The 26,610-nt window shown below is 41.3% G+C and overlaps 1 protein-coding gene across 2 annotated transcripts; it reads left to right on the plus strand.

The window, feature by feature from the left end:
* The first annotated feature begins 2,123 nt into the window (after positions 1-2,123).
* ENTPD6 (ectonucleoside triphosphate diphosphohydrolase 6) lies at positions 2,124-24,218 on the plus strand. 2 transcript variants are annotated; one of them, XR_014217751.1, is made up of 14 exons: positions 2,124-2,269; positions 5,404-5,689; positions 6,328-6,404; positions 12,139-12,282; positions 13,032-13,107; positions 13,777-13,812; positions 14,529-14,617; positions 16,520-16,599; positions 17,658-17,722; positions 18,383-18,484; positions 18,866-19,006; positions 20,509-20,575; positions 21,357-21,413; positions 21,729-21,810. XR_014217751.1 is itself a non-coding variant. In XM_082215840.1 (14 exons), the coding sequence occupies exons 2-14, from the start codon at positions 5,449-5,451 to the stop codon at positions 22,843-22,845; spliced, it is 1,311 nt and encodes a 436-aa protein (XP_082071966.1). In that variant the 5' UTR covers positions 2,124-2,269; positions 5,404-5,448; the 3' UTR covers positions 22,846-24,218. The 2 variants fall into 2 exon arrangements, 1 of the variants encoding a protein (XP_082071966.1); XM_082215840.1 differs by lacking the exon at positions 20,509-20,575 and adding an exon at positions 22,756-24,218 and having other exon boundaries at positions 21,729-21,841.
* The last annotated feature ends 2,392 nt before the right edge of the window (positions 24,219-26,610 follow it).

A 26,610-nucleotide genomic window follows, 5' to 3' on the forward strand; every position in this document is an offset into this window, starting at 1 on the left:
TACCACAGGCAATATCAGATACTGATATTGGACTGTAAACCTGACACAGATGCTTTCACAGATTTCTACCTCCAGGGCTCTTTGGACAATAACCTATTAGAACTAGGAAAATGAAGATTTTGGATTGATAAAAGATGTATTCATTTTTTTAGATATGGCAAAAGCTGATGCACATAGCCATTTGCCAACTTAAGGAGAAGTGTCTACATAATTGCTTCTCCATTTGTAGCAACTGCCCATGTGGTAGAAGAGAAACTTGTCACTTTCTTCAGATTCCTGATTTAGGTGCATTGCAAAATCCCCTTTCCCCACTTGGAACTTTCTGCTCACATAAACAACTGTTTCTATATCAAATGTGCAGAACACTAACACTTTCAATCAGAGCCTAACCAAGCTTACTCGAGAAAGCTAACATCAAGTGTAATTCCAGTACCTTTCAAGGATTAATTGCACCTACAATTCTTATTTTAAGCAGCAAGCAATACTTGCTGGCTATTTAGTTTTATTCAGTGTTTATCCTGCCCTTCCTCCCATTGAGGCCCATAGCAGGAAACGTTATCTGTAATATGAAAAACACTTTTGAAAAAAGAACTTTTGAAACATTTGGAAAACAGGTGATTTCTTTCAACCTTGCCAGAAACTTCAGGTGTATGTTTCTTTCAATAGACAGCCATAGGACACTGCAAACAGTGTTAGGCGAGCAATAAATATTTAACTGCATGGTAACAGTGGTGCCCCGCAAGACGAATGCCTCGCAAGACGAAAAACTTGCTAGACGAAAGGGTTTTTCGGTTTTGCATTGCTTCGCTAGACGAATTTCCCTATGGGCTTGCTTCACAAGACAAAAACGTCTTGCGCTTTTTTCTTAAAGCCACTTGAAGAGGCGCAGTTCGCAAGACGAAAAACATCGCAAGACGAAAAGACTCGCAGAATGAATTATTTTCGTCTTGCGAGGCAACACTGTAGTGCTGTATGGAAGTGAGAGCTGGACCATAAAGAAGTGGTGCCTCGCAAGACAAAATTAATTCGTTTTGCGAGTTTTTTCGTCTTGCGAAGCACGGTTTCTCATAGGAAATTGTTTTAAGAAAAAGGAAACAAACTTGCAAGACGTTTTCGTCTTGCAAAGCAAGCCCATAGGGAAATTTGTCTTGCGAAGCAACTCAAAAAATGAAAAACTCTTTCGTCTTGCGAGGTACCACTGTACAGTGGTACTTCGGGTCAAGTACTTAATTCGTTCCGGAGGTCCGTACTTAACCTGAAACTGTTCTTAACCTGAAGCACCATTTTAGCTAATGGGGCCTCCTGCTGCCGCCGCGCTGCCAGAGCCCGATTTCTGTTCTTATCCTGAAGCAAAGTTCTTAACCTGAAACACTATTTCTGGGTTGGCGGAGTCTGTAACCTGAAGTGTATGTAACCCGAGGTACCACTGTATGGTGCTGGAGGAGACTCTTGAGAGTCCCGTGGACTGCAAGAAGATCAAACCTCTCCATTCTGAAGGAAATCAGCCCTGAGTGCTCACTGGAAGGACAGATTGTGAAGCTGAGGCTCCAATACTTTGGCCACCTCATGAGAAGACTCCCTGGAAAAGACCCTGGTGTTGGGAAAGATTGAGGGCACAAGGAGAAGGGGACGACAGAGAATGAGATGGTTGGACAGTGTTCTCGAAGCTACCAGCATGAGTTTGACCAAACTGCGGGAGGCAGTGGAAGACAGGAGTGCCTGGCGTGCTCTGGTCCAGGGGGTCACGAAGAGTCGGACACGACTAAATGACTAAACAGCAATCAAGGAAGCAGGCGCCAGTGCCTTCGCTGGGGAGAAGGCTAGCCGATTTCCAGCAACGTCTTTTTCGCTCCCCACTTAATCAATATCCTCGTGTCGCCCTCCAGCGCCTGAGGAGGAGTTCTGTGAGACCCAAAAACTCGCTCCCTACGGGGTGATTTCCAGATCCTACTACACCACAGGCACTCGCCTGCCTGCCCTGCCTGTCCCCGAAGGGAGCTCCGTCACCTCGCGATAGGACCGGGAGGCGCGAGACGACAGGACCCCCCCCCCTCTTGCGCCCCAAAGCCGACTGAGGCGGCGAAGGACACGACGCAGCTTCAAGCGCGCGCATGCGTGGCTCCCTCCGGCCTGCCCCGCCCACTCAGCTCCCCTCGCGCCAAACGGGCAACCGTCGAGTGCGAGGGCAAGATGGGAAATGGAGGCCTCAGTTAGCGAGAGCGGCCGGGGAGCCGAAGGGGCTTCCGAACGGCTGGGCCGCCAGCTTGTGGTGAGTCAGGCGCGTCTCCCACCCTTTCCTCCGACTGAGGCGAGCCCAGGGAAGGGGCTTCCAGTCCTGGCGGATGGGGCGCAGCGACCCCTCCCATAACGCGTCTTGTGAGAAGGCTGAGAGAAAGCCGGCGACGGCTTCCGACACGTACTTTGCAATAGGCTAGTCCTCATGGAGCCGCGTCGCATACTCTCTCGGAGGGCGCTAAATTCGGTGGGGGGATGGTGGTAAGGGTTCAGGAGGACAAAGGACTCCTCCCGAGCCCCCCCCTTTTTTTAAAAAAAGTAACTGGCTGTGAAGGAGGGCGGGGTTGGTCGGTGGGACGAGGAGGAGGTTCTGGCAGGTGCATCTTGTCGCTAGGAAGCTCCTCCTCCACTGTGGAACTCCCTGCCACAAGATGTGGCGGTGACCCCCTTGCTTGAGGTGGCTTTCAGTTGGGCAGGTTTCTTGCGGGGATAAGGCTGTCGGCAGCGAAGGGGAAGGTCGCAGCTTTTGCGGCTTGTTAATTCGGAGAGAAGGCGAGTAAGAGGTAGCGCGATAGAAGAAAGTGGGTTTCTCCGCCTCTCCTAACACCAGGACTCGCGTGGACAGACAAAAGGAAGTACTTCACGCCGTGTGTTGCTAAATTACAGAATTCGCTCCCACAGGATTTCGTGTTTGCCACCAACTTGGATGGCTGTAAAAGAGAATTACGGTAGACAAATTCATGGAGGAGGAGGAGGCTATCAATGGCTACTAGCTGTGGTGGCTGTGTTCTGCCTCAGTGGCTTCTGAATATCAGTGAGGTGTAGATTTTCCACAGGCACCTGGTTGGCTGCTGTGAGAACAGGATGCTGGACTAGATAACCCTTGATCCTATGCTAATTTAGCATATTGACCTCAAAAACGTGTTTTCTCCATGGTTATTCATTTGCAATGAAATACTATGTTTTACTTGGCAGTTAATAGTGGGCTATTAAATTCCGTTTTTAAGAAATCAGATTTAGCATGCTTGAATTCAACTTTAATTTTAAACAGTCTATTTTTAATTGATATTAAATTAAAAGAATTAGTTAAATTGTTAATTTTGTTCCACTCTTAACTTGACAGGATTTTTACATGCTAAGAATGCTTTCCAGTCTGCAGTGTGTTGGTTAATGCAGCACAGAGAGCGAAAGAGAAGCATTTTTCAACAGAACGTGCATCTTAGGCATCATAGGTTTTGCATTTCAATTACAGGTGCAGAAAATGCAAGCATCAGTTCAGTGGTAACTTAAATAAAGTCTGATCTAGAGCCTTGATATGCAAGTGTGCATGTGCAACTTCCATATTTGCATGTCCATGCTGTTGGTGGTTATTTTAATTCCTCTGTAAGGCAAGAGCACAGATTCCATTTCAGACAAGGATTTAATTCTTGGGGCCCTACAATCTTCAAGTCACCTTAATAGACTGTTAAACATTACTTTTAATCATATTTTCCAGTTTCTTTCCCGGACCTTGTTAAATTGACTTTTCCATAGCCTTGAGTAAACAGTTTACACCACACCTGACAATTAGTTTTACAACTAGTTCTCAAAGAGAATTGAATTGCTCTGTTTGGGTGGGGAGGAGGGTTGCCCTCCCTTTATTTCTGAATTGGGCTCCTCAAATGGCACAGGCTAAAAATCTAAATCTAATAGCCATGTTTTGCTCTTTCATGAAAAGGCCTGTATTCTTGGAGATGAACTGTACCAGAATACACAACGTCCTTAGGCAAAACACACAGGTTCCTTTCAAGGTGGAGAACAAGTATAAAGATAAACAGTCCTTATGTAAACAGAGGAAGGAACTTGTAAACCTGAAGGAAATGACCCTCATAATATACCCACCATATTCTAACTGAAACCTTACCCAAGTTAAGAGGCAGATTGTGAAAAATCTTTATTCTGAATGTGGTTGGTTAATTGTTGATGCAGGAGAAGTGTGTCAAGTTGTAGTGACCCCTCAAAAGGGCATAAATTCAAAGGGTAGATTTCAAGATTGTACTAATACAGTTCTGTCGGCAAAAGTGTTTATGCTTGCTGGATGGAGCAATCTCCCATTTCCTTCCCCCAACCATGCTGGGTTTTTTCCTGACATTTTGAACCATATTTGGCACAGAAGGAGTGGGAGGGGGGAGTCCCTTTGCATTAACAGGAGTCTTTGTGCTGGCTTCCACTAGCAGCACAACAGGTTAGTTGATTCTAGCCCAGAGTGTTGGGCCAGTATAACTTTGTATCCACATCATTTTTTAAGATGCTTTGATAATTAATTTAAAACAAAAACTTTAACATACTGTTTGGCCAGTACGGAAGACTTTTCAAAGACTGTAATAACCTGTCTCAATAAGCTAGCTTCATTATCTTAACCACATACACTTGTGTTCATATTGGTATTCTACCATTTTCTCTTGCACCCCCTCACTTTCAAGCCAATGTGTTGAAAAAATTTAGTGTATTATTTTTAAAAATAAGGTTTCAGGCATTTCCATTTTCAGTTAGCTCATAGGTTTCTAGCCCTAGAATTCTTACAGTTAAATATAGGTGACATTTCTGTGTAGATCTTAATTGTCCTTTTCCCTTCTAATAAATTAATTATCGGTCTAATAATGTTGGTCTAACTGCAAAATATGACCTTGTTCTTTCATCAGTATTTTGTGTAATTCTATAGCATAAACAAGTTTTTGAAGACTAGTCTTCGTAGTTTAAAAAAATTAAATGGCCTATCTTTAGGGATATCTTCATAATTCTAAATATTAAGGCACGTTTTAATCAGTGGGCATCTTTATGTCACACCTGTAACTTTTTATATTGCAATTGATTCTTCAAGACTTATGACACAAGGAAAATATCAACATTTTGTGCTGTATCAAGACTATCTATAGGATGGATGATTCCCACATATTTTCAGGTTAAGCAGTCTTTCAGGATACTTTGCATTTAACAAATAGGTTCTGGTAACTTTTTCTTAGTGAGCAGGAACATCCAGCAGTTTCAGTTTGATAGATATTTTTGAGTAAATATTGAAAAAGAGCAGTGGATGGAAGTAGCCACATCATACATCAGCTTTCTCAGTATTTGTTTGTTAAGTTTACGTTGGTGTTACTTTAGTGTATAATTATTTGTTTTTCAATGCAGAGGCATCATGCATAACTCCAGTTTTAAGTGAATCAAGGAAGATTAATGGACACTATGAAGATACCAAAACCGCTCTATGCTTTTGCAGTTTTTACATGTGCTGCTATTTATGCGGTATATGTAAAATGGCATTTGGACTTTAAAACAAAAACTACCGTCAATGATTTGGAAAGCCAGCTCAAAAGTGCGTCAAGAACAGATCAGGAAGTTCTTTATGGAATCATGTTTGATGCTGGAAGCACTGGGACTCGAATACACATATTCAAATTCACACAAAAGCCAAAAGGTAGGCTAACATGTTTCAGTTAAACTGCAAAATTTGTATTGGGACAGTACCTTTATTAGATCAACTGAAATGTCGCATGCAAGTTTTTGACTTCTCAACAGTTCATCAGGCTAGATAAAGTGAGGGCAAGGAGAGAGAAAAATGGTTGCTGATAAAGCCAGGAGCCTGCATTTTGTAAGAGTCTTAAGATAAAATTGTGAGTAGGCACAAGAGGCTCTGAAAGTGCTATGCAGGTTTTAGGTGTGAAGACATAGGTCCTCAGACCAGTTCTGTTGTGTTATCTGTATTATGGCAACATAGTTTGCAAGGCTTCATTACTTCAGGATGAAAGGGATGTGTTGCTAGTGAAACATAGCCAATAGCTAGTTCTTTATCTTAATTTTTATTCTTACACCTAACCTGGAGCCACTGATATCTGTGGGGATGGAGGAGCTTAGCTGATATCTAATTCAAAGGCTGAATTTGAACATTGCCTTCAGATGCAGCCTAATTACAGTGTTCATATGAGCCGTTAATGTTAACCATATTGTGTAGCAGGGTTTCACGTTAATCCCTGGACAGTGGCGTTATCTTGGCCTTCAGTGTATACATTTTTTTTTATTGTAGATTAACTCAATTCTCTTGCACTTCTTTAACAGAAATTCCTAAATTAATCCATACCACATTCAGAGCACTAACGCCAGGACTTTCTGCATATGCTGACAGTGTTGATAAGGTAATTTGAACTTTACTCGTCAAGAGAATATGTCTGTGATTCTCACTTTCTGTAATGTGAAAATTCAGCAATTTATGCTACAATCCTCTCCATACTTTTCCTGGGAGTAAGCACCTCTGAACACACAGACACTTACTGTGTAAACATATAGGCAGTGGCACTATCCAGTTGACACTTTTCCAGTCACTAGGTTACAGAAATACTGTGCGTACATTCTGTTAAATTGCACTACACTTGGTACTTCAACAAGATGCCCAAGTCTTGTGGATTTGCAGCTTTGAAAGGCATGTCCTACCAGTTTGTAGAACATTGTGAAGTTCCACTGTGAAGGCTGTTGTGACGTTGTGCTAAAGGACCAAGTTATAACTTAGAGGTTCTTTTAGCTTCAAAATGTCACTGCTGAGCGGTAGGAACGGAGTCTGACCTTGGCACTCAGGACTACTCATGTCAAACAGCTGGAACCAAAGTACTTAAAACACTCTGATGTGCCCTGGAGAGGCCTCTATAACTTCCCTGCACCTTTAGCCCCCAGGCCTGAGGTTCTCTACCCTTCCTTTATGTTGGCTAAAGATGTTGAATGGTTTCTTTAAATGTAAAGGTTCATCATTGTTCCACTCCATGTGTGTGTCTTTAAGGGGCCAGAGCAAGGGCCAGAGCAAGATAACGAGACCCAGCTTTACAGCTGTGAAACATAGCAGGTGCTGCTGAGTTGTATTTGATTAAGGCGTGTCAGCATTTGGGTAGAGTATATAAGGAGCAGCACCTAGCTCTCCCATTACCCTGGGGGATGGGTTGGTGGTTGGGTCATGTTTGTTTGTTAATATATTTAGTGTAAATGGAGTTTTTGTTTTTCTTATTAAAACCTTCTTTAAGTTATTTTTGAGTCCTTTTTAATGCATGATCTCCCCAGCAAGCTCTCTACAGCGTTACTATACTGCAAAAAGCCAACATCTTTGGTTATGGGCCCAGCTGCTGAGTGGATGACTGCATATTTTTGGACTCTGAGAAAGGTTTGAAAACTCCTTCTCCTGTTAGCGTAATTTTTGTGGGTCTGGAAGAGTTCCAGAATGGTTGACCGGGTTCCTGAAGCTGAGAAGGCTCTGGTCTTCCCACAGCTAACAGATAAGAACTATAGTTTATGGTCCTTTCGGGTGGAGGTGCTTTTGACCTCTAGAGAAGTATGGACCTATGTAACTGATGACCCTCCTGACCCTGTAACTAATGCTTGGTTGAAAGGAGATGCAAAAGCCAGGGCGATAATTAATTTGGCAGTCAGCGACCAGCAAGTAGCCTATATAAGAAATAAGAAAACTGCCAAAGAAATGTGGGACAGTCTTGCAGCAGTGCATGTTAGAAAAGAGTCAGCGTCTGCATTGACGTTTTTCAAGCAGTTGTACCAGACGAAGTTGCAGCCTGGTGGTGATTTGGCAGCACACTTGAGACGTCTGGAGGCAATACGCGGCGAATTAATTCGAAGGGACATGGAGGTACCTGATATTCAGTATGTTTTTATCATCCTTTGTTCCCTTAATGAGGACTTTGATGGTATAACTAGCCAGATATCTGCTGTTCCACCAGCACAATTAACTGTGGAAGGGGTAACGGCAAGATTAATGGGCGAGTTGGATAGAAGGGAGGCTTGTGCCATAAGCACTCCTGTTTCCAGAAAGAATGAGGAACGCCATATGCAAACCTGTGGTGATACAACTGCATTTAAAACTGCAAAGCGTTGTTGGTTCTGCAATAAGCAAGGACATTTTGCAAGGGACTGCAGATCCAAAAGAAAGCAAAGTACTCCCAAGCCTGTTTCTGTTCGTCAGTCACGGTCGTCAGCCCAGCAGCCAGCATCGTATAGTAGAGACAGAAACGAGCCGCGAGCTTTTCACGCTCGGACTAAAGATCGTAAAAGACCTAAAGGTGCCAAGTGGAATTCTTTTATTGTGGACTCAGGAGCATCGCAGCACGTTTGCAATGATCGAAGCTTGTTTATTTCTTTCGAAGAGGAAATTGGTAATGTACATTTAGCCAATTCACAAGTCTTGCAGTCGCTTGGCAGGGGTACTGTTAAACTTGACTCTTTAAACATTACAATAGCGAACTGCATTTACTGCCCGTCAGTGGACAATTTATTATCAGTAAGGTGCTTTGCTCGTCAAGGCATAACTGTGCGTTTCTTAAAGTCTATGTGTGAGTTTTTCGAGGGGAACAAACGTCTATTGTATGCCCGGGAATCTGATGGTTTATATAGACTGTATTTTCGAGCCTACTCCCAATCGCCTATAAATTGCAGAGCAGCACAGTCAAGCCAGGGGTTGAGGAATGTAAGACCACATTCTGGGTGTGTCCACGAGGCGCACAGAATTCTGGGACACCTGAATTTTGCTGATGTAATTAAGACAAAGAGTATTGTCAATGGCCTCAACTTAAAACCATGTAAATTCTTTATGCAATGTCTATCCTGTTGCAAGAATAAGATTAAGGTTGCACGCAAGGGTAGGTGCTCAGATAGGAAAGTAACTGAGCCATTTGAGCATGTACATTGTGATTTAGTTGGGCCACTCCCACCATCATTAGGAGGTTCGAAGTACTGGCTTACCCTGATAGACCAGTATAGTAGATATTGTTGGACTTATGCAATAGCTGAGAAGTCCCAAGCATTTGAGAAGTACAAGGTTTTTTGCAACTGGGTAAAAACGCATTTTAACAAACCAATTAAGAACCTGTTTTCTGACCGGGGCGGGGAATTTGTTTCTGAGGATTTTGAGAAATTCCTGGAAGCGCAGGGGACTACTCATGAGTTATCTTGCCCCCGAAGTCCCTGGCAAAATGCGCTTGTTGAAGTTGTGCAGCGTGACTTGCAAGCAGGGGTTAAAACTTATCTGCATGATGCTAATCTGCCCAAAGTGTTTTGGGCTGAAGCACTCCATGCCTTTTGTTATGTTAGAAATCGCAGTTATCATTCTGGTTTAGATGTCACCCCCTATGAGAAGTTGTTTAAAAAACGCCCTAATCTGAAATACCTATGCATTTGGGGTTCAGATGTAATTATGCATTATCCTGCTAAGCAGAAATTGGGTGAGCGTAGTGTCCAGGGGAAATTAATGGGCTACCAGCAGGGGGCGTACAGAATTTACATACCAGCAACTGGCAAATTTCATATTACCAGAAGCATGATACAAACTGTAAATTGGAATGGAGTTGCTGTTTTCCAAGATACTGATGGTATAGATAATACTGAGGAAGAAGAGGGAGAAGCAGCAGCAGGAGAAAATGGTGCTTCTGAATTAATGGGGAAAGACAAAAAGCCTGTTGAATCTGATAATTTGTTTGAGGATTTAAAGTCACAGGCACCTGAGGGGAGGTTGGATCCTCTTGAGTTTTCTGACCGTGAGCTTAGCCCACAGGCACCTCTTCAGTCTGACAGTGATGATTTACAACCTGAAACTAGTGGTTCACTTAGTCCCATTAAGTCTGAGGAGTCTGACTCTCCTTCCGGACTGAGGCGTTCAGATAGAAAGAGGCAGAAGCCACAACGTTTCGCAGATGAACATTTTAATACTGTGTATGCCAATAAGGTGGTTTTTGAACCAAAAAGCTACAGTGACGTTCAGAATTTACCTAAGCACCAAGCTGTAAATTGGTATAAAGCTATGAACTCTGAGATAGCTTCTTTAAAAGAGCATAACACTTGGTCTCTTGTACAACAAACCCCAGATATGAGACTTATTGATTCAAAATGGGTTTATCGAGTTAAAATGAATGACAAAAATGAAGTTGTAAAGTACAAGGCAAGACTAGTTGCTAGGGGTTTTCAACAAATTCCAGGCGAAGATTATGATTTGTGCTATTCACCAAGTGTAAAATATGAAACAGTTAAGCTTTTGTTAAAAGATGCATCACAACGTGGACATTCTGTTTATCACCTAGACATAAAAACTGCATATTTGTTTGCAGATTTAAAAGAACAAATTTTTATGCGTGTCCCTGAAGGCATAGACGCTGCTGAAGGTTTGGTATGCAAATTAAATAAATCTCTTTATGGTCTGCACCAAAGTGGAAGGAATTGGCACCAAACTTTAGCAAAAGAATTGCTAGATATTGGTTTTTCACAAGGAAAGGCAGACAATTGTGTGTTTATAAAGGAAAGGGCAAACTCTGTAACAAAAATATGTGTGTATGTAGATGACGTGTTAATTTCTACAAAAACTAAACAGGAATATGAACAGGTAGTTTCACAGTTACAGAAGAAATTTGATGTGGTGGAATTAGGCATAGCTAAAAATTACTTATCCATGCAAATTGAAAAAGACAAAAATGGATCTTTTCTGGTTCATCAAACTGCAAAAATTGATGATCTTGTTGAAATGCTATGTTTAGAAAATGCAAATGGGAAGGAAACACCTATGGTGTGTGGTTTCACCTTTACAGGTGAAGATAAGCCATTTCCTAACAAAACTTTGTATCGTTCTGCTATAGGCAAGCTAAATTTCATTCAAAGAATTTCAAGACCAGATATAACTTATGCTTTTCACTTCCTGGCAAAATTTGTGGAAAAGCCCACTACACAATGTTTCTCTGCTCTTAAGAGAGTGGTAATGTACCTTAAACATACCAAACATTATAGGTTGCAGTTTACAACATGTATTGACAAAGGTTTTGAAATTTTCTGCGATGCATCTCATGCAGTGGAACAAAATAATTGCAGGGGTGTGTCTGGTATGGTGTTTTGTTACAACGGTTGTCCATTTGAATGGAAGTCCCAGACACAAACCATTATTTGTCTCTCCACAACAGAGAGTGAATTATGTGCATGCGTTCAGGCCACTCGTGATGTAGAATGGTATCTGCAGGTATTTGCAGACCTACAAATGCAAGTAACACTACCAGTAAAAGTTTACCTTGATTCCCAGAGTGGACTTGCTATCCTGTGTTCAGAGACCAATACGCAGCGCACCAGAGTCTTAAGATTACGTTTAGAATTTGTAAAGAAACTAATTGCTGATGAAATGGTTGTATTTAAATATGTTCCAGGTGACAATCAAATTGCGGACATTTTTACTAAAGCACTTCCAAAGGTTACACATGAAAAACATGTACAAAGTATGCTTTATGTTTTTGTTCCACAATGATGAACCGCAGGGGATATGTTGAATGGTTTCTTTAAATGTAAAGGTTCATCATTGTTCCACTCCATGTGTGTGTCTTTAAGGGGCCAGAGCAAGGGCCAGAGCAAGATAACGAGACCCAGCTTTACAGCTGTGAAACATAGCAGGTGCTGCTGAGTTGTATTTGATTAAGGCGTGTCAGCATTTGGGTAGAGTATATAAGGAGCAGCACCTAGCTCTCCCATTACCCTGGGGGATGGGTTGGTGGTTGGGTCATGTTTGTTTGTTAATATATTTAGTGTAAATGGAGTTTTTGTTTTTCTTATTAAAACCTTCTTTAAGTTATTTTTGAGTCCTTTCTTTTTAATGCATGATCTCCCCAGCAAGCTCTCTACAGCGTTACTATACTGCAAAAAGCCAACAAAAGACTGATGCAGGATCTCAGAATGGTGGTGGCAAAAAAGATCTTCATGTATCTCGAACTGGAAAATGGAAAGTGATGAGCAAAACACGAATACTAGTGTGTGTGTGTGTGTGTGTATCTCTACCAAAGTCTTCATTTTTAAGTGCTAAAATTGAAGCACATTTATTTATTTATTTATTATCTATCTATCTATCTATCTCTTCAGAGTGCTCAAGGAATAAATGAACTACTGACAGTTGCTAAAGAAGATGTTCCTCTGGAACTGTGGAAGTCAACTCCTTTGGTCCTTAAAGCAACAGCTGGCTTAAGACTGCTGCCAAAAGAAAAGGCACAGAAATTGCTGGATAAGGTACTTTGCTTCTGCTGTTTTTTGCAACTAAGTTAGCTGCACATATTATATACACTATTGCTATCGGTCTTGCCAAAATAATCCAACATCCATGCTTCTGTCCACTAGCTAATAAACTTTGAGGCATAAAAGTGAACAGCACAGTCTCAAAGAATGGCTGCATCATAAATGAGTTGTTATCTGACAGGGTACAGTTAACATTCTGGAGATATAAATATAAAATACATAGATGAACTGTGCTTCCTCATTATGCACTTTGGAAAGGGTATATCTATAAATGCCAAACATGCAGGATGGATTACAACAGCAGACTTGCAAAGTTGGCAACAACCTCCTTTAAACCTTGGAGGGGGGAGTCTGTGACATGATAGCTAAATGAAGAAAATCCAGAGTATCAAGATAAAATCCAGGATAACATAGCTCACCAAAAATAAAAGTGAACAGAAGCTAGTCTAGGTTTTCTGGTGACGAACTCATGAAAGAAATGAAGGGAGTCATCATAATAAAAATTCTGAGATAACACCCTCCTAACTACTCTGCAAATGCTGTGTTACTTTGTCTACAAATGCAAGCTTCCAAACCCTATCATAGCAGTTTTGCATGTGGAGAACTCCACTTCTCCATAAGAATGTGATCTTTATCTGGGCTGCTACCAGAAAATGGTTTATAAATGCTTTACGTGCTTTTTTGCGGGTGTGGAAGGGTGCGTTTTTAAAACACTAAAAATTTTAGTCTTATTTCAAATTTAGGTTAAGGACATCTTTCAAGAATCTCCGTTCCTTGTAACGAGTGACTGTGTCTCTGTAATGGATGGAACAGATGAAGGTAGGGATCTTACCTGTCAGCAATTAAGCAAATTTTCTTTTCAGTGGTTTCATAAAATTAATTTTAATTCAGCAATAAAATCTGAACCTCTGTGAAACTCAGGGAAGTTGTTGTTGCTGCTGCTAAATAGTTACACAGCACTGTATTTCCAGATGGCAAGTACAGAGCAAAACAAACAAATCAGCAAGTCCATGTCTCAGTGAACTTGCAGTCGAAGACCAGCAAAGGCAAGGCAATTTCCATTCCTCCTCCAGCTTTGTTGTCAGTTTTTTTCCATTCAGCCAGACAGCACTCCCTGCCACTGAGTTCTTGCAGGTCTGTTTTGAGAGGTCCCCCTTAGGTTTTTTCCTTAAGATTTGTACTTTTTTAAACCTCAGGGTCCACCCAAATCTGCCGATTCCTCCCACATGTGGGCAAGTGCTACAGTTTTGGCTGCATAATAGGATGCATTCTCCCCTGAAGATAAGCTATTTGTTGCAGCATGCATCACTTCCATTTGCTTACACTCATGAATCTTCTCTGCCATTCTCTTGCTCATTTGTTCAGTTTGGAGAGACCCTAACTGAGCAAACATGTCCTGTTTATGCATTCATGTATTATGTATATTGATTGCTAGAAGTTGAAAACCACTTTGTGTCTATTCACATAATTTCAATTTTTTTAAACCAGGTATTTCAGCATGGATCACTGTCAACTTCTTAACAGGTATCTATAGAAGTAAATTGTGATCTGTTAATGATGAGCCTTAGGTTTTATAATTATTTATGTATCAAATATATATTCTGCCCTTCCTCCCAAAGGAGCCCAGGGCAGCAATTTTGTGGCAATATATGCCATGCTGTGATCCTTAGTAAGTGTGTAAATTGGCTTTGTTCTGTAAAACTACAAGATTCTCAGTATAATTTCATGCATTTTTACTTGGAAGTACTGCTGTGTTCAATGGGGGTTACTCCCAGATAAGTTTAAATATGATTGTAACTTCCTGAAGATGGTCTGCTTTCAAATCATATCTGCATTTATAAAGTAATATGTTGGCAATAGAGGTAAATAAAACAGCTGTATGTTATGACCTTGTAATAAAAAAAATACACTTCTTGCATTTGCACCGTAAGTACAAATATTTAGCAGTGTTTCAGAGCAGGGTGGCACATAACACATTGCTCACTCAGCAGCTAGTTATTATGAGTTGTTGAAAAAAGTAATATTTGCAAATGTATTTTTAAAAGATGCCTATTTAAAATTCTTAGACAGTAACCCTTATTTACTTCTGAGTAGGTATGGTTAGGATTGCTCTTTTAAAAGAAATTATTTAATAGGTTCTCACATTTTGTTCATAGAGCATAATTCCATGCAGATGCTGTGTCTGAGGTATAATGACTAAACACGCTATTAACTTTGTTTTTTCAAATAATACATTTCAGATAGCTTGAATACTCCAAGAAAGAGGTGTGTCGGAATGCTGGATTTAGGAGGTGGCTCAATTCAGATCACATTTCGCCCAAGCACTAAGGTACCAAGAACACGGGTCCCCTTAGTCATGTCAGTTGTAATGAACGACCAATCGATGTGTTGCTTTTTTCCTTTGCTCTGCTTCCAGTTTGATTTTTGAGTGTCAAACATATTGCTTGGAGTGTATATTCAGAACTTTGTGCTTGAGAAGAAGCAGGAGGACCTTTCATTCCGGCATTTTCTCCCTCAAGGCAACACTTTGCCCTGGGCTTTAAGGCTGTAGAGCTGAACACATGAGCTGTTACCCTAGTACGATTCAATAACTTTGCGATACGGAGTGTTCGGTGCTATTTATCCATGCAAGTTTTTCCACAGAGTTCACGCAATGCCGTCATCAAAACGCCACCCCTTATCCCTGCCAACCACCACTTCATCTGGATTTACTGTTTCTGTGTTATTGTTGTTGTTTGGGGGGGGAAACCGTGGAACATCATTTTGTTGAGGATGGTGTCATGTGGCTGCTGTGTAAAACATATGGGCGTGAGCACCACCAGCTCCACAAGAAACAATCATACTTTATCATAAGTGATATTCCTAAGCTGACCTACCTCAGGGTGGTTGTGAGGGTAAAATGGGGGAGGGGGTGGAACTTCCTCTGAGTCCCTGTCGTGGGAAAATGGCAAGATATAAATAAATTAATTAAAAACAACAATAATATCTGAGCTCCTTGAAGGAAAGGTGAGAGAGAAATGTAATAAACTTTCAGATATTTCAGATTGGCTACCAGTTCTAAACATGTATGAGCCACACTTTGTCATTTATTTGAAATGGAAAGTGCCGTTAAAAGGGGTTGGTATTTCATCAGGTTTCCAAACACACCCAATAACTTGCACATTCTTTTTTCTACATTCAACCTGATAGGATGCTCAAAGCCAAGTTTTCCCACTTATTTTTTTATGGTACTTGAGGAGATTTCACCCCTCCCATACCCAAGAATCTCCTGATGATCTCCTGATGGTCTCTGCTGACTCTCCAGAGAGGAGGAGGCGTGTCCTGCCTATCTACTTATTCTGCCCAGCAACATATCTGTGTGTGAGAGAGAGAGTCAGTCAGTCAGTGTATCGGAGAAAGTGAGAGTGTTAGAGATCCTAGAGATAAGGTTGCTGCTAAGAGCAGCTGCAGACTCTCAGTGTAGCATTGATTTATGCTTAGAATATTCAGTTCTGTATATAGTTTTGTATCATAGTTGTAGTCACAGAATAAAAGGAAGATATTCTACAGAGCTGCTCTCCGAGTGGTTTATACTCTGCAAGACTCTGCAAAACTCTGCTGCGCAACGACTGTATTATTGAGACAGTGAATCCGGTGCTCTCAGCTCTAAGCTGTGAGTCCACAGCACCGTGACCTGTTCCTGTGACAAAGGAGGTCTCTGGCGGTGCTACCCAGCTCGCCTAGCCCAGTCGGGGTTGAGGTGCAAGAGTCCAGTTGGTGCACTGGCTCTAGGGCGATGCTGACACCCTGTTGTAGGAAAATGGCAAGATATAAATAAATTAATTAAAAACAACAATAATATCTGAGCTCCTTGAAGGAAAGGTGAGAGAGAAATGTAATAAACTTTCAGATATTTCAGATTGGCTACCAGTTCTAAACATGTATGAGCCACACTTTGTCATTTATTTGAAATGGAAAGTGCCATTAAAAGGGGTTGGTATTTCATCAGGTTTCCAAACACACCCAATAACCTGCACATTCTTTTTTCTACATTCAACCTGATAGGATGCTCAAAGCCAAGTTTTCCCACTTATTTTTTTATGGTACTTACTATTCCTGGCTACATAAAGACCATAAAGTTCTAAACCCTTCAGAACACTCTTGTTCAACACTCCTGAAATCATTGAGTTTATTATTCTGCTTTGCTTTGTATGGAGCATTCATGGAGTGTTCAATTTATTTCTCTTTATAGACAGCTCTGGAGAGCTCCCCTGCTGGTCGCATCACTTCATTTCAGATGTTTAACACCACATACCAGCTGTATTCACACAGGTTAGTTGTGAGTAGGAATGGGCAAGTCTATCCATTTTAGTTTCTCGTTTTTCCAATCTAAAATTCCGTTCAACACATTTCCCCATTTTTAAAGGTCCTTGTGAAAATTCACCTGCATTTCAGTTGTGAATTTCTCCTATTATCTCCTTTGGCGATCACGCGTAGCCGAGTAAGATTGTCTTCCATGAACACGGTCTTAACAGTGAGTCTGTAAGTGACTGTGGAGGCCAATTCTGGATCTACACGTCCTTCCACAGTTGGGGACATAGGTTTCTAGCTGGGAGTTGATCACGGCAAGGGTTTGCCAAACATGCCTTCCTCTTAGCACATTTCTTCCTTACATCCTGAGTTTGAGCATCTTCAAAGGCCATGACGTCTTTGGTAAAGGCTGTTCTCCAATTGGAGCACTTGCAGGCCAGTGTTTCCCAGTTGTCAGTGTTTATACTACTTTTTAAAAATTTGCCTAATACACACATTTATACGAAGTGATAGTCCCTAATATTTCTGGTTTTGTGCAATACTTTCACTAATACATGCATTTTTATGCACAATTTACCCTGGTATATCCTAAGAGATCGCTTTTTTTCATATAAAACATAGTTTCTATCTCTGGCGCAAAAATCAATTGTTCATATTTTCTGACAGTTTAAAACCTTAATAGCTGCCAACCTAATTGCCAACTTAATAGCTGCCAATAGCAGATTCTGTTTCTGTGTGTGTATTATTTACAGTGGTACCTCTGGTTACGTACTTAATTCGTTCCAGAGGTCCGTTCTTAAGCTGAAACTTTTTTTAACCTGAGGCACCACTTTAGCTAATGGGGCCTCCCGCTGCTGCCGCGCCACCGCCGCTGCACAATTTCTGTTCTCATCCTGAAGCAATGTTCTTAACCAGAGGTACTATTTCTGAGTTAGCGGAGTCTGTAACCTGAAGCGTATGTAACCCGAGGTACCACTGTATTTAGAGATGACCCTTAACGGATACCATGTAACAATAAAAATGAACTCTGCCTCAGTGCCAAGAGTGTTGTGTTTGATTATGTTTTATCTCCTCCCCAGTTACTTGGGACTTGGATTGATGTCGGCAAGGCTGGCGATTTTAGGAGGAGTTGAAGGTCAAGCCTGTAAGTATTGCACATTAAGCTTGAGTGACGGGGATTTTAGATTTTTAGATGCTTCTGTTTAACCTGAGCTTTGTGCTATATACCGTATTTTTCGCTCTACAAGACGCACCAGACCACAAGATGCACCTAGTTTTGGGAGGAGGAAAACAAGAAAAAAAATATTCTGAATCTCAGAAGCCAGAACAGCAAGAGGGATCGCTGCGCAGTGAAAGCAGCAATCCCTCTTGCTGTTCTGGCTTCTGGGATAGCGGCGCAGCCTGCATTTGCTCCATAAGATGCACACACATTTCCCCTTACTTTTTGGGAGGGAAAAAGTGAGTCTTATAGAGCAAAAAATACGGTAGATAACTTAACCAAATAGCAACCCATCTTTGTAGATAAGGGATCTTGCCAGCTTTTCTTTATACTGTGTCTGCTTGATAGCTAGAAAATTGATGCTAAAATTATATCTATTTAGATCATTTTGTCTGAAAAAGATAAGATTCCTGCTGCCTCTCAAGTAAAGGATGAAGGTTGTGCAGTTGTAGGAACAGGATTTAAATGTTCTGAGATTTGTGTGGCTGAATAGAGGGACAGGGAAATGCTTTGTGGAGGGGGAAGATCAAGATCTCCATATGAACTCTTTCCCCTTGTGTCAGTGCATTTCTTTCCCTCTTACAGTAAAGGAAGGTGAAGATCTTTCAAGTTCCTGCTTATCGCCTGGTTTCCAGGGTGAATGGGAGCATGCCAAGATAATATACAAAATTAAAGGGCAGAAGGCAGGTATAGTAACTGGTCATCTCTTAATTTGGTAATGCACATTTCCCTTCAGTATCTCCATTAACTTCGATCGGGAATCGCCAGAGTGGCATGGGAAAGGAGAGAATTTTGAAAGTGGAAGGGGAGAATTTACTGAATTCTGTGCCCCTGCCAGTGATTACACTTTAGAGATATTGGGTCCTTATTTAATCAGAATGCTCTATACTGGGATTTCGTACTTCTGTTAAGTAATATTCGATATGTACTGTTGCCTGCTTGGCGTCCTTATAACTTCACTTCTTTACAATTGAACAATGTACTAAAACTGTTTGCTCGGCAAATCTCACATACTTGAATGTCATCACTAATGTTGAATTATTAAAGATGTTTCCCCCCTGCTTTTAGGAAAACCTCTCTTCGAATCATGTTCCGATGAAATAGCAAAACTGATCAGCACGAAGGTTCATAGGACAGATGAAGTAAAGGATTTGGATTTTTATGCTTTTTCCTACTATTACGATTTGGCAGTGGATGCTGGCTTAATAGGTAAAATTGCTTTTGATTTCGCTAGTAATATAAAGGTGATTGGCAGTAGTGCTCTTGTTTGAGATTTTAGGGACATGCGAAACTGCCTTATACAGAGACCATTTGGTCCATCTAGCTCAGCCCTGTCTACACTGGCTAGCAGCTGCCCTCCAGGATTTTAGGCAGGAGTCTTTTCCAGACTTACCTGGAGATGCCAGTGGGAATTGAACCTGGAACTGTCTGCTTGCAAGGCAGACACTGAGCCACTGAGCTATGGCCCTTCCCAAAGTGAGACAAACTCCCATATGAAATTGCTGAACTAAAATCCATGTGTAGATATGACACAGTGCTCTGAAGAGAGATTGGGAGTGACTAGCTCGCTACAGAAAGAAACTGTTCTTTGTTAGGTGTTAATGTACCCTCTATCAATTTAAATGCAGTTGGAACTGAGTCACTCCCAGATTTAACTGGATCTTTTACTCTTTCCCACTGGGTTTTTGCTTTCATTCAACACTGCATAGTAACGGTGATCACATTTAGACTTTGTATTACTGACTCCACTTTGTAATAATACTCCTCTCCTATACTCTTCTATACTGCGCTATTATACTGTATGAGAGTCAGTCTGGTATAGTAGTTAGTGTGTTTGACAAGGACCCCGGAGACCAGGGTTCGAATCCCCACTTGGCCATGAAGCTCATGGGTGACATTGGGCCAGTTACTGCCTCTCAGCGTAACCTTCTTCACAGGGTTGTTGTGGAGATTAAATGAGGAGGATTAACCTTGAGCTCCTTGGAGAAAAAAGTAGAATATAAATGCAGAAATAAAGACTCCATCTACCCCAGGCCATCAACTGCAGATAACACACTTTTGCATCTCTGAGGTAGGTTTTGGCCCATGATGAAAGTTTAAGCCCCAACCATTTTTTTGGTGTATGGCACTACAGGACACGTTATGGGCTGCAACAGAGTCGAGGCCAGTTCTGAAATTTGTCACCATTAACCCTACTAGCCAATTTTCTAAAAGCAAGTATAGTGGAAGAGGATTGAATTCAATAGACTTCTGATTCTTTCTGTTCCCACAAATCAACTTTATAAACTGACTTCCTTCTGCTTCTGACTCCCAAGAAGCATTAAACTTCCTGAATTTCCCAGGGACCTTCTTGGATCTCTCTCTGGAGTCCCATTGTCAGAGACAAAAAGCATTTTATTTTATTCTATTTTAATTAATTAATTAATTAATTATACCACCCTTCATCCAAAGATCCCAGGTCTGTTCACAACAGAAAAATGCAAAATGAGAATGTAAAAATGATCCCAGGAAGGCTTGGTTTATGCTTCATATTTGTGCTCTTCACAGTCCTTATTGTATCATTACAATGAAAGAGCATAACTGGGATGGCTGTAAACATAGCCTCTTTGTTGCCAGCATACTGTTACAACTGAACACAAAACTGTTAAGAGGTGTATTTTGCGGCATCACTTCCAGTGGCCAAAGTCTGCTGTTTTTCCCGTCATTCTTAGGAGCATTAGCAGTGATGCATCCAGACAGCTCTGCTCTGTCTCAGTACTTCCCATCCCCACAGTCAAGGTATGTAGGGTGCTTTGACTCATGTTGTTCCACGCCCCAAAACTGGTCCACATGGCTAGCAGAGATTGAGACAGGATTAGTGTGACCAGTACGGTTGACATAGCTGGCTTCTTGTGGTGGGATGTAAAGAGAAGTACCTTCCTTCTTCAGGACTGCGTCTTTCCTGGATGTGCACTCTAGCAATTTAATTAGGAGAACAGAAAACCTCTTAACCTGTGCTTGCATGCATCCTTTCTTTCCTTTTTATGTGGGGTTCATTCTGGCTAGATAGTTGTGCCATGGTGGGAGAAGAAAAAAGCTATCCCTACACCAAACACAACCTGCAGACCATAACTTATTCAGTCTCAATACAAGACAAACTATGTAGATTCTGCTTCTAGCAAGGGCCTGGATCTCACTGATGATAAACTTGAGTCTTGTCTGTTCCACAATGGACTACAACTGAGGACTCAAAGAAAGGAATGTTCATCCATGTAGAAGGCTAGATCTTGGAAGGAAGACCTCACTATATACCAGTGTACATCTTTGCCCTCCCCCCCCCCCAGCATGCTAGTTTTCTATGTGCATTTTTCTGAGTGGAGGAGCATTTAATTTTATTCAGTCTGAAAGCCAGATGGGTTTGCCTCCCTCACTGAGCCCTAAGCTAAAAAGTTCAGTTTGAAATGCACAGAGCAGTTACTGCTTGAATTATGAATTTAGAATACCTGTAGGCTGAGTGTTATTCCAGCACAACTCTTCCTTCTCTTCCTCTACAACTGAAGAGCCCCTTTTTTCTCTTTAGATAATGAAAAAGGAGGGACCCTAGCAGTTGGTGAATTTGAAGCTGTTGCAAAGAATGGTAAGCCACTTCATCTTTCTATATGCTTGCCTATGTGTGAACAAGGAAAGCATCATTAAGAGGTTGACAGTTAAAACTGTAGCCCACCAGAGGACCAGCACTGAAAATGTCATTGTTGCTATTATTAATTACCCACCCTTCAGCCTAAGATTCCAGGGTGGGTTGCAACATTAAAACACAATATTGAAAACAGTATAAAAAAACTTAGCATCAGAAAAATAAGGTGGGTCCTAAAACTATACACCTCAAGTGGCAAAAGTATTGTGGAAATACAATCTGCTTTTTCAGCTCATTTTTCTGTTTCTATCCCCAAAGTGTGTAAAACCATGGAAGATCAAGAAGGAGAGCATCCTTTTCTCTGCATGGATCTCACATATGTCAGTTTGCTTTTGGAAGAACTAGGCTTTCCAAAGAGCCATGTTCTTAAGGTAATCATTCTTAACCACTGTATTTAGAGCTAAATGTGAGAAGAGGCTATCTCACAAAACAAGCATTAATTCTGCAGGTTTTGAAAAGGGAGGCACATACAGCAGTATTCAACTAACATGTCTTGCATAATAGAATCTCCCCTCCTCTTTTCCTCCTGTTCATGCCTCATGCCCTCCCCAAATCTGCTGCAGAGGGTTGGGAAATTCCTAGAACAGATTAAGGTGATAGGAGAATTCCATGTGCAAACAGAAATCCTTGTGTTGATGGAACATTCACGTAGTGCTACTTTGAATACAGCCCTACTTGCAAATTTCCTCATTCAGAGTTGCCTGTGCAGTATCTTGAAATCTTGGTTTTGTTTTTTAAAAATATTTTTCATCTTGTGACAACAAGGGCTTCAGTTAGTAGACCGCAAAGAGCTGGGGGTGGGAGTGGTGGAAGAGAAGAGACTGAGGACTCTGCAGGAAGGAGGGAGTTTTGCCCAGAACATTACAGCTCCAGCACCAATTGCACACCAAGTTCTTAAACTACGAATCACACTGCTATTTGCAGACTAATTTTTAACACATGCAGAACTTATTTGGAACACTCCATTGACTTTCCCCTTTTCCTATTATGTAATCTAGGTGTCTATTGGATCACATGACCTTGTTTATTTAGAGAGCTAGTGCACACATGCATATTCATCATTTAACTGAAATGTCAAGTGTTAGCTTGTACTTCTGAATGGGCCATCATGGCTCCTACAAACTCGGAGAACTTACCTATCACCTGAGGCAAAACACATTTTAATAGAGTTGGCTTGCATATACAACTGCAAATCATGAAGTACAGAGGGGCCAAGTGACGACTGTGTGACGCAGGCAAGAGAAACATAATCATTTCCAATATCTTTGTCCACTTTTCATTTTAGCTTGCTCGAAAAATCAACAACACTGAAACCAGCTGGGCTTTGGGAGCTATACTTCACTATATGGATTCACTTCACAAACTGCAATATTAGGGCTTTGGGAGCCTTGGGGATGCAGTGAGTCTGGGAGGATGTGATGTGGCAGCATTGTGGAAGCTAAGCAGGTGTGGACCTGGTCAGTTCCTTAGACCGGAGACTACTGGAAGCTGCACTACTGGAAGACTACTACTGTAAAAGCTATACATGTGTGTGTGTGTGTATTTCATAAATACATTTCAAAAGGCCTTGTCCTCTTTCAGCAGGGAACTCAGGTGCTCGTTTTTGGTAGCTTAACATACCACTACTCTGTGAAATTGTGTACCTTTCTAAAAGTGTCACTTAAAGTCGGGGATGGTGGTTCTGAAAAGGACTAGGCCATGGCAGCTGAGAGCCAAGTCTTGGGCAACATACCTGAGCTGAAATGGAATGAATGCAAAAATCACCCTGTGATTCATGATGAGATTATAGTCATGTTCTTCGGACTGCCAGGGGTACCTCCTTTCTCCTCCTCTGTCCACATTTGCCTAGTTTTCTATATTTTGGGGACAGTTCATTCCTTCCATGGCAGAATTTCTACAGTGTTTGTCATCAGGGATTTGGTCAGCCTTATTGTCACAGCTTTTCAATGACAGGCAGCTTGAGGAAGGTTTCCTCCCCTTCCAGCTGTCCAGCATCACCTGATCCTTCAATCAAGTGCTGACTCTACCTCCAGGAGGAGTTAACTCTTTCTTGCATGCTTCGCTCCTCCACTGACCAGGAGGAAACTTCACAGCAAGCCAAACCTGCCATTCTCTATCATGTTCTACAGTCTCTATGAGAAAAGCACATCATCCTCAGGCAGGCTTTTTGCCTTTCCAGCAAGCATTCTGAACCTAGTCTCAGAAACAAGTGTGACTTTTATATTGCAGTGTGTGCGTGCACATTTGGGGGAATTGCTTTATTTTTCTTAAATGTATAGAAACTAACAAATGGTGTCTTTAAAAAAAATTTTTTTGCTTTGTCCAACTTTACCAGTATGCATTGAGATTAATCTTCTGAAACTCAGCATTTCTGTTCTTCATAGTCTGTACCATACTGGGTTATTTTGGCGGTGTTCTGGTGGTTTTAAGGCCTTTCTCACAATCTGAAGCCAGTTGGTGTCTCACTTGCTAGCAGCACACTGAATTCTTATTGCTGAAATGGAGTTGATTTTTAAATGAAAGGTTAATAGCAAACTTCTGCCCTCTCCTTAATGTTGATGGCATAAAGAAAGGTGGTTAAAATGGCATGTTGGTGTCTCTCTGCTGGAAGGTAGGTTTTGTCATGATGGAGACCCCAGTTGTGACCCAACCATTGGTTGTCCTACCAATGATAGCAAGCAGCCCCCAAACCTGTCTTTCTTTAAAATCTTGTTTATTTGAAAATATTAAAACCAGCCTGTGACTGTTCTTGCTATTTCTTCCTTTTTTCCAATCTTATAGAACCCTCTTTAAAATCAAGAAGATCTCTGTATATTCCCCAGTTCTTTTTCCATATTTAGTTTTTTTTACAGCAACTGCCTCCATTGGGGATATCCAGCATAGAGTCTTACTTCTAGGAGATCCTTATGCCTTACTCAGACACGATACATACTCTTTCTGATCATGTTAGAGAATCCCTTGTGAACTTCAGCTTTATCATAATACAGATAACATTATGTCCTGACAAAAATTGCACTTGCTGCTGTTCAGTTACTTTAAAAAAAAAAACTGACTTGGTTCCTAATGATGTATCTAATGTACATCTGGTATCCTCTTCATGTATACTTAATGGAGTATTTCATTTTAAGGCTGTGAAGGGTCTGGTCTAGGAGCCACTGTAGCTAACGGAATGTTAATATTTTAAGCACCAACTCTTAGGTTAGAAAACAAATTGAATGCAAAAAAACTCTTCCAGTTGTTCGATTGTCCTTGGCTTGTCTGTTGAAGTAGCATGTGTGCAAATGAATTTTGGATATTCAAAAATTATTTATACTGTCAATTAAAAAAAAAAGCAAGTGAACACCTGTACTGTTCCAATTCATGGAGGTGAATAATGAGTTACACAGCATGTTAAACTGCCATTTTTTATTATCTTCTATCTGGTGGCAGCACTGGGAGAAGAGATGGTGAGAGACCTCTGTTGGCTCAACAGGGACCATCTTACCACCTTCTCAGAACACTCTTGAGTGAACCACCTTGAGTACATTGGCAATAAGGTATCTTTCCTTTCCACAGGGGAGCATTTGTGCAGTTATCCCAAGTACAGGCCTACGACATAGGCAAAGCTGAGAGAGAATAAGGAGAGACTTGTCGATGGTTACCCATTCCTCACCAAGACTAACACTTAGTAATCTGCCCTCTACTGGCTCTTGGGTTTGACTTCCACAGAACGGAACTTACAATTCACCATACATTTAAAGTGTGTAACTTCCCCCAAAGAATCCTGTCAACCATGGTTTGTTGTGCTGGGAATTGTAGCCCTGTGAATGATAAACTACAATTCCCAGGATTCTTGAGGGGGGAGTGAGCCATGCACTTTAAGTGCATGGTTTATATGCAGCCAGTTTGTATGCATGCATAGTATGCAAATACAGTACAGCTTTGTGTATGTACCAGATATCAGTATATACTATAGGTAAAAGCATTCCAGTAATTGCCCAACCATTCGGGGATTGTGCTGCTTCAACGCCTGATATACACATGCTGAGGAATGAGCTTGCACTATAAATCACTCTGCAAATAGGCAACCAGGAAGATTATGTCCCATGTTTTTTTGGCTGTTGTGGTTTTACAGTGGTGCCTCGCAAGACGAGATTAATTCGTTCCGCGAGTTTTTTCGTCTAGCGAATTTTTCGTCTTGCGAAGCACGGTGTCGGAAAAGTTTTGGAAAAGCTTCAAAAATCACCAAAACCCTCAAAAAAGGCTACCACACCGCGTTCTATGAGTTGCTCCTTGGAGTCAAGTCGCAACTGTATTAACGGTGTTAAGAAAAAGGAAACAAACTTGCAAAAAGAAGCAAGCCCATAGGGAAATTCGTCTTGCGAAGCAGCTAAAAAACCGCAAAACCCTTTCGTCTAGCGAGTTTTTCGTCTTGTGAGGCATTTGTCTTGCAGGGCACCACTGTATTCGCAGAACAGATTTTATTCAAAAATTGTCATTTCTCACCTGCAAGCTGAAATGGGGTAGTTTGTTCTGTTGCCATGCTCTGCTTCTGAGGTAGAAAAAGCCTTGGCTTTTTCAGAACTCTGCCTCTATCAAAAGAGGCAGAACCCACAGTCAAAGATCACTTTCTGGAAGCTCTAGCACTAGTCACAAATCAAGAACACTTGAGCACTTTCCTCCACACCAGCAAGTTTTCATTATGCCACTGAAGAAGCATGCAGCCATGCACCCACCAGTGCTAGCTAAACTTAAACTGGTAAATAATTCCCAGAGAGTCCACTAGGACTCATTTCAAGTAAACATGGTTGGGATTAGCTTGCAAAGTGAACAGACAGAAACCAGTCATAAAGCTGCCTGGATATAGTTCTTAAGAACCTTAAGAGTACAGGGGAAGTTCCCCAGGGCAATAAATGTTCTGCTTATTGTTTAAAAAGGGAAAATGGGACAACCCAATTGGCATAGGATGACTGGAAGAAAGGACAAGGGTTAAGCTAGATCAAATAGCAGAGAATGAGCGAAGATAGGGATTGCCTTGAAAAGTAGGTTATTGGACTGATTACAGAAGGTGCCGTCAATGTGTTTTAGGTCAGTATTTTCAAAAAGCTATTACCTTGAGGCTGAAGGTTCTAAGCAAGGTGGTGAAGCCAAATTAATGCCT

Source organism: Podarcis vaucheri (assembly GCF_965113315.1).
Source record: "Podarcis vaucheri genome assembly, chromosome: 3".
Classification (NCBI taxonomy): Eukaryota; Metazoa; Chordata; class Lepidosauria; order Squamata; family Lacertidae; genus Podarcis; species Podarcis vaucheri.